This window comes from Limulus polyphemus, unplaced genomic scaffold, assembly GCF_000517525.1.
Source record: "Limulus polyphemus unplaced genomic scaffold, Limulus_polyphemus-2.1.2 Scaffold264, whole genome shotgun sequence".
Classification (NCBI taxonomy): domain Eukaryota; kingdom Metazoa; phylum Arthropoda; class Merostomata; order Xiphosura; family Limulidae; genus Limulus; species Limulus polyphemus.
In genome coordinates, this window is record NW_013665874.1 from 666,238 (window position 1) to 675,080 (window position 8,843).

At 30.4% G+C, this 8,843-nt stretch overlaps 1 protein-coding gene across 1 annotated transcript in view; it reads left to right on the forward strand.

Moving 5' to 3' along the window:
• Nucleotides 1-4,745, forward strand: part of LOC106456849 (integrator complex subunit 6-like) — a 53,782-nt gene extending 49,037 nt beyond the window's left edge. The window contains exons 14-15 of the mRNA XM_022382633.1: nt 2,101-2,319; nt 2,725-4,745. Coding sequence (XP_022238341.1) covers nt 2,101-2,319; nt 2,725-2,945 — 440 coding nt within the window. The 3' untranslated portion in view covers nt 2,946-4,745. The remainder of the gene's footprint in view (nt 1-2,100; nt 2,320-2,724) is intronic.
• The last annotated feature ends 4,098 nt before the right edge of the window (nt 4,746-8,843 follow it).

The following is an 8,843-nucleotide window of genomic DNA, read 5'->3' on the forward strand; positions in this document are numbered from 1 at the left end:
ATATATACTTTAAATTATAATCATAACCCTTTATGTGCACTATATTGTAGCTTTTTAAGACTACAATGACCCACACAAAATTTGACATTCATAAGATCACCATATTTACTGGTGTCAAAGTTGGTTCATGTTAATTTTTTAGCCTGTAATCAGGAAGATTTGAAATGAAGTAAATATTTTAATAACTCTTCTGGACTAAACCATAAGTTTATGTTTGCTTTGAAACTATAATTTCCAAAGAATTACTTTTCTTTTATAAATTTATAGTATGCGATTTGAACAACTTTGAAAATAGCTACAGGCAAAGGTGAAGTATTATTGGAAGGAATAGGTTATAAACTATTTATATGAGTTTAGAGTGAATAAATTGGTGTGAGATATAATGGTTTTATGGGAAAGTGGCAAGACCTAATTCTTGTAGAGAACAATGAAATTTGCGAAGATCTGGAAATTTCTTTATAGTTTCTTTTCATCCTCAAAAATGTATTTATGTTAAATTATAATTTTATGAAAACTACAGAAATGTAATTGTGGGACAAGATGTCACTTTAGCCTAGTTAGGTTTAGATAATATGGTAGGTAATGTCAAAATATTCCAATTACTCAAATATTTATTCAATGTTTTTTAAGTTTATCATATTCACACTATGTACATAAATAAAAATACTTACAGTTTATTGAAAAGACGTTAGATTTGGAAATTTCACAATGTATAAAAAGGATAGAAGAATGCAATCAAATTATATGAATTTTTTTAAAGCTGTAACTAGATGCTATTTAGTAAATTTGTTCTCAATTTCATGAAATTTAATCAAATATTTCTACTGTGAGAAGGAAGAAATCAAGGGATATCAGTGACACCCCCTTTTGTATAAAAAGGGTTAATAGTTTGTTTTTTTGATGAATGTAAAATTATTTGGCAAATTCCTATAGATAACCATCAATTTATGATTTTGCTGGTTAGATCAAATTATTTCAAATGTAATTCTTTTATGATGTTTGTGTTTTGTTTTTATAGTTCAGCTCAAAATATTAGTACTTAGAATGTCTTTAATGTAATAATTAAGATAGTTTATTTGAAAAAAAAAAAAAATTATAACCCCGTCATGTAAACATCTAAATGCTGCTTGTTAGTGTAAATCATTATCCCTCCCCATGTAAGCACTAATACATAGAGACTTATTTACATTTCTGAAACAATATTTTAATCTTGATCAATTCTAGTATAAGAATTTTCTTTTTTTTTTACTCCCTGCTTTACTAGGAGAACTCTCAGGTGGCCAAGTATAGCACATCTTTCCAGGGCTACACTATTTTTTAACAGTTAAAGATGTTGTTACAGAAAAGTTTTGTAATTGTATAAATAATGTTAAGATAGATAAAGAAGAAATAAACTCAGCTTCTTGAAGAATAAGTATGACAAGGAATTTCCAGACTTACTATTAGCCTAATGGAGGCTGTGTCTGCCAGGTTTTGATTTTCTTTCTTGCTATGGCATCCAGTTCTGAATTATTAACATGTATCATGATGATAAAGAAGTATATTCATATTAGAGGGAAAAAAAATATTGAAAATTTTTGCAAGAAAAACTGATGTTCAGATGTGTATTATTAGATACTTTTTGATATTTCTGTTAAGTGAAATTCATTAAACTTCAAAATATAAATAGTTAATTGACATACACATACTTCCAAAAATGTTTTGTGGTAGTAATAGACCAACAGATGCAAATTTTTTACACCCATTTTGTTGAGTCAGTTTTTGAAAAGAAGTGTCTTTGACAAAAGTCAGTTATTTAAACAGAGGTGAAATGTGCAGTAACTTCCTAGTTCAAAGTAGATAAATTCTTGGGGCTACTTATCTTTTGTTTTTATACTTTTTTTTTTCAATTGGGGGAGGTCTTTGAAGAAAATTTCTTTGTGTCATTATTCAAGTGTATACAGTTTCATCATTTTGGTTCCAGCAAGTATGACTTTTAAGTTCCAACGTTTTTCTGTCTCAGCATTTATGGGGGTCATTAGCCATTTTGAGATCTGTATAAATAATAAAAAAATTATTTTTGGTTTCTCTATGTAAATCTTATTTTTTCATTTACTAAAGCATTGGTAGATGAAGAAGTAGATGTCTCACAAGAGTCACCAACATCAGTGAGAAACTATGTTACAAATCATATCGATGTAATGAGTATTCAAGAAGATGAAGAGATTCCAGTAACCCAAAGGAATGGGGCTGTTCATAACTACTATTATGCCAGAACTGCTGAGAAAAATTCTGTGTTAAGAGCTAAGTTGTTCAAAGAAGTTAGAAAACCTGGAAGAGGTACAAATTTGTTATTGAAAATATAAATGAATGTTAATTTTAGATAAATGAAAATTGCAAAACGGATAACAATCCTAAACCATGAATCTGAAGAAAATTGATGATTCTAATGAATAAAGGTAAAGGTCTGTAACTCTAAGAATTCTAAATATTTATATAACCTTAATTATTTAATTTGTTGTCCATATTTATGAAATTTATTTTGTATATTGTTCTATTATGTTGATTAAATTACATATATAATCTTTTTATTAAGTTTAAAAGTCTGTTGGAAACCAGTTAAAGTTTGAAATTACAAAAGTAATCAAAAATATTAAGTTTATGTTCATACAAGAGGTTTGAGATAAACTTATTTTTTTATTTGTTGAATGTAATATTTAAATGTGTTTTGATTTTTTTTTTCAGATTTCAGTGGTGTCTTTAGTCATTTGAATAACTTCAATGTAGGTATGCCAACTAAACTGTTCATGGTTCGTGAGGTGATTCATGAAGCAGGAAGGTTCAAAAGAAAAAGTTTAATTAAATTGCTTGAAGACTTTGAAAAAACATTGCTTGCTTCACACAACAGCTCATCTCCCTTTTCCAGGAATAGTTCATTTATCCCTCAGCTAAGTGACACTAGGTGACTTGCTCATGTTTAGGCTAAATAAAAAATATAATGACAGGGTAGAATAAATATTACAAAGTCACAAAGTGGCCTATGTCTGCAAGATAAAGAACATGGAAGACATTAAAGATCAAAGGTGGCTGTGACAGTTACTTCTGTAGTGAATCATTGTGGTCAAGATAATTCCTGTGGCCTTTGGAGTTTATTATGCTTACAGTTGAATGGGAAAAGTAAATATTTGTTGACGAGCTTACAAAACTAACACAAGTAGAAACGTGGCAGACAATATTTTGTTTTTTATAACTAAACTGTGATTTGTAACATGTACTCTAACCCATTCAGTCACAACCATTATTTCTAGTAGTGATCTTACTAGCCTACCCAGGATTTCATGATGTTTTTATATGCCGTATGAGCCACATATTACAGTATTCTTGCTCCAAAACTAGTAAAAAATAATTACCTAAAGAGTAAGATGAATAGTAACTATTTTTTGTCAGTCATTTTATGTCAAGCAGTTGTTAAAGCTATTAATCAATTTGGTCATTGTCAAACATTTTTTATTCTACATCAATCAATGTTATTCTTTTCTACGAGGGGTGGGGGTGCTGGTGATAAAAGGATATATTGAAAAAGAAATTTGTAAGTAAAATTTCATCTTGATCGAATGAAGAGAGACTTTGTTTGATATATTGTGAAGACTATTTTATTAGTGAAATGGTTATCCAAAGATAGGTTGTTCTTACATATTGAATTAGAAACTTTTCAATTTTCAAGGAATTATTCTCAAATTTCAGTTTATTAAGTTACTTTTACAAATGCAAATAATGAAATAAAAAGACGTTTGTGTGTGTGTGTCTATATATAATTACAACTCTGAACACTGATAGCTACTCAGACTTGTATGCAGAGGTGTAGTGGGTGGGAATGCGTGTGTATGGTGTACCTGTACTTTTATTTTGTTTAGCCAGAATTCTGTACCACCATTATTGTGAACAAATCCCACCTTACGTGGTTAAATGTGTTCCAGCACTTCTTTATTTAACACTACAGTACTGCTTGTATGCCAAGTTGTATATACGTTTCCAGACACTGGCAGATTTTATCACATTATCAGTTCTTGATTTTAAGTTGGAAAATGCAAGGTGTTCTTCCTTAAATATGTAGGTTGAAGTAAAAAAGCCAACATATCTAATTTGTTTAGGACAGGTCAAAATAAAGTAGCCAACAATAGGACATTCACCTCTCACAGTTGCCCATTTATACATATAAAACTAGGCTAGTAAGTTTGAGTAATATTGATGTTAAGAGTTGTAATGTTACATAATTCCACTCAAGAGTTCAAAAGTAATTTTTTATCAGTTGATTGTGAAGTATAAATATTAATGTAATGGTGTTATCTAACTGTTTAGAATTGGTTTGTTGAAATTATATCTTAAGTTTTAGCATGAAACCGTTATTGTACAACAATGTATGAAATGAAACAAGCAATATATATAAATGTAACAAGGTAAATAACTGTAGCATTAATGCAGAAGCTGTAATGCTTTAAGAGTTACACTTTTTTTTACAAAGCCCATCTTTAAACTGTTATTCATACTGAAATCTGTCATTTTGAAAACATCAGTTTCATCTTACTCAACAAAAATATCCTTATTTTGGTAGAACTCCAAAGTTTTATGTATTACTTTTTCTGTGAGGTGTTCAGTCCTTTGTAGTCTGGTGTTAAATAAGAGTGTTTATTATTAACAAAATTAATCGTGTAAATTAAAATTAAAGCAGCCCAAGGAAAGGTAGACCTTCCTTCATTATTGTTGAATTGGTGATTTTCTGAGTTTATTTCTGATGAACTAAAATGATTTACCTTCTGAAAACATTCAGGTACTTATAACTTTTTTTAGACTAGTTTACACATTTCAGGTGCCGAGCGCGCACCTGCATATCAAATTTTGAAAATTTTTTAACTCAAAAATTATTTGAATTTGATATTTTGTCTTTTTGTAGCATTTATTTGGTGTAATTTACAAAGAAAATTTTTTTAAATATTCAACCTTACACTTCTGCACAACTTGGAAGAGACTACTTGCCTGTAACGACACATACATAGATTTTTTACATGTTTTTTGCCCATCCCAAAGCATAGGTTTTTATTTGCTAAAGAATTTACCTTCCATTGAGAATGTGATTATCAGTGTTGGTTTCTCACATTATTTTTTCTTCTCTTTCACAGATTTTATTAGAACAGCCTATGCCCTACCCCTTTTGATTTACATAGCTTCTAACAAAAAAAATATATACAAATGAATCTCAGTTTTTAAAGGCAAAGTTTAAATATCATTGAACATAGCAGATTATAGGATAGTAATGTCATTGTAGAGTAAATAAAGTGATGTGAGAAGTAATTTTTGGTTTTATGGCAAGCCTATAGATTTCTCAAATAATTGGCTGTTTAATGGCATGTCTAAATTAAATGTGCCCAATTTGATGTGTCTATATAGTTTCCATAATCTTGATAATATTACTCATGAGAAAAATCTACAAAAAAAACTATTTATTGCTTGGTACCTACTTTTTCTTTAGTTGCAATGTATGTTGCCAGATTATCCATTGTAGAGGTCTGCACATACGGAGTATGGATTGTAAAGTTTGGAGATGGCTTGAACGGATAGTGAAAGAAACTTTATGACACATTATCATCGGGTACAAATAGTTTATATAGATACAGAAATGTATGTTTACAGTATGGAACAAAGAGGTCACATGATCAGAGATTGCTTAACAGCTTAGTAAATGTATCTTGGTACCCTGATGTGTTGATTTACAGTAGGACTGCTTTGTTTAATTAAGATGGCTTCCTTGATTTTGCATTTGTCAATGTTTGGTTCTTTATTTAAGATTACAGTGTTTTGTATAGATAAACTGTGGTTTTTGAGTTGCAGTGGTGGTAAACATGGGAGGGTTTTTAATTATCTATAGTGAATCTCATTTCCAATTTTATTCCGCTTTCTCCAATGCAGAATTCTGGACAGTTATTGCACATTATTTTATAAACAATGTTGATATTGTGTGATTTTTGTGGTTTTTGAGTTGCAGTGGTGGTAAACATGGGAGGGTTTTTAATTATCTATAGTGAATCTCATTTCCAATTTTATTCCGCTTTCTCCAATGCAGAATTCTGGACAGTTATTGCACATTATTTTATAAACAATGTTGGTATTGTGTGATTGAACATAATTGTTATTTAATAATGATTTTAAGTTAAGGCCTGGTTTTTGGATGAACTTGAAGTTAACAGGAATTTTATGTTTAAGAGTATAGTTTTCTTCAAGTGTGAATTATTTTTGAACTGATTTCAGGGATTAATGGTAAACTGCAGTGCATGGTATGTTGTTGTTTCATATATTTGTGTCAAGTTTGTAAGTTGAGTTTTGAGGTTTTTGTTCTGGTCATTGTGTGAAAAATTTTTAACAATAGTTGGTGGAAATTTGTTGGCATGAATGAAGGATTGCTTTATAAAGTTTATTTCTTCATCTACATAGTCAGTTGAGCAAAGTCTTGAAGCTGTGTTTATAAAGTTTTTTTAAGTATGTTGATTTTTTGTTTGGATTCATGGGTGGAAATCTAGGGGATGTAGAGGCCTGTGTGAATGATTTTTCATGGAAATTTTGGTTTTGAACTGTGTGTCCGATCTAATAATGTCAAGGTCAAGAAAAGATAACTGTTATTTTCATGTTCAATGATGACCTTAATGTTCAGATGAATGGAGTTTGTGGGGTCAGTAGAAATGAAACCAACAAAAGTATAATTGACATATCTGTACCAATATAAGAGAGGATAAAGTGCAGATTGTATGGCTTGTGTTTCAATCTGGGTCATAAATATGTTGAATAGATCAGGTGGAACAGGGTTGCCCATGCTTAAACCATCTATTTGAAGACAGTTTTTCTTATTGAAAATGAAGTTAATTTTTGTTGTTTTAAATTCTAAGACGGAAACAAAAAGTGTACTGGGGATGTGATGTGAACTAAATATTGGGATCATTGTGGATGAGGTCAAGTGCAACATTACAAGCTTCTTTGAATAGAACTTTGGTGTAAAGTGACATAACATCAAAGCTAGCCATTAAGGCTTTAGGGTTTAGTTGGTTTAATGTGTTTCTAAAATTAAAGACATCTTTAAAAAAGGAACCTTTAGAAGTTATATAAGGTGTGAGAGCCCAGGCTATGTATCTGCCATGATTATAGTTAAACAAGTCATAAGTGGATAGTATAGGTCATATGGGGCAATCCTGTTTGTGTGGTTTAGGAATGCCATAGATTTGTGGTGTGTGAGTCAATTTTTCTTAGATAAAAATAAAAATCTTTAGTAATTAAATTATCTTTATTCAATTATGACAGGGTTCTGTTCAATTGCTTCTCATGTGCATTTATTTATTGGGTTCTTTGGGATGGGTTTAAATTTCGTATATGGAAGGATGTCATTCATTTTGTCAATGTATTCTGGGTTGTTCATGATTAGAGTAGTGTTGCTTTGTCAGCTTTTATAATTTTAATGTTAGTGTTGCTTTTCAGATTATAGATACATTTCATCTCGTTGCTTGTAAGATTGGTCTTCAGTTTATGGATTTGGTTGACTACATTAATGGTGTTGTTAAAGAATTCTTTAAAAAATTTAAATTACAGTTTTTGGGAACTTCAGGAAACCACATTTTGTTATAATTAACTATCATAAAAGTCTGGTGACTAGAGTTTTGGATTTCCTTTTGCATTTGGATACTGTTGCCATTTGTTCTTTTATGTAGTGAATCATTATATTCTGGATAAATCTTCTAGGCAGGGAACTGTCTTGTGGCTGACAGCAAAGTTGAGGCCTTTGTTCAGAAGTTGTAGTTCAGTGTTGCTTAGTGGTCAATCTGATCTGTTGATAACAAGATTAGGTTGTGCTTCATTGTTGTATCATCTTTCATATTGTTACAATTTTCTCAGTTGTTCAAGTTTTTTCTGTATATAGATTTCTTCTCTTGATTCAACACAGTTTCTTTGGTTGATGGTATATTGTATATTGCTTTACTCATCTGCTTTGAGCTAGCAGACAAGTTGGTGGTCTAATTCCTGTTTACATTTTAGTAAGTAGTTCTTGATATTTGGAATTCAGGGTAACTTTTAGAAGTTTTTGTTGCATGTTTTGGATAATGCCTGTAAACTGGTTTAGGATTTTGGATAAAGTGACTTTTACAGAGTTGGGAATTAACTTTTCATAGCGGCATTGTCTTAAGAAGGAAATATCATTTCTCATTTTGAGGATTTTTATATCCATGTTATGAAGTTTAGAGATAGTTGCACAGTATGATAGACTTATGATGGCAGACAAGTGAAGGAATATACTAGAAAGATGTATGTAGGTTAACAAAGACAAATATTTAGACTTACACAACCTTGAGTAATTGCCATGATGAATTAAAATTTTTTGATGAGGAACCCCCTATTTAGAAAATAAAGTTTGGAGACATAGCGAAATAAAATTTATTACAAACCTACAATTTTTTGACAAGCTTATGTCATCATCAGGTACAAGTAGTTTACAAAGACATGGGAATATATGTATAGTTTTGGTCTCATTTGAAAACCATTATAACTTTTGTATGTGATTCTGTGTTCTAACTTCTTAATGGGAATATGTAGATACAGTATGGAACAAAGAGGTCACATGATCAGAGATTGCTTAACAGCTTAGTAAATGTATCTTGGTACCCTGATGTGTTGATTTAGAAAAGGACTGCTTTGTTTAATTAAGCTAGCTTCCTTTATTTTGCATTTGTTGATGTTTGGTTCTTTGTTTCAAATTACAGTGTTTTGTATAGATAAACTGTGGTTTTGTTAGACTGTAGACTGTCGACGACGACACAGGGAGGTAGAGA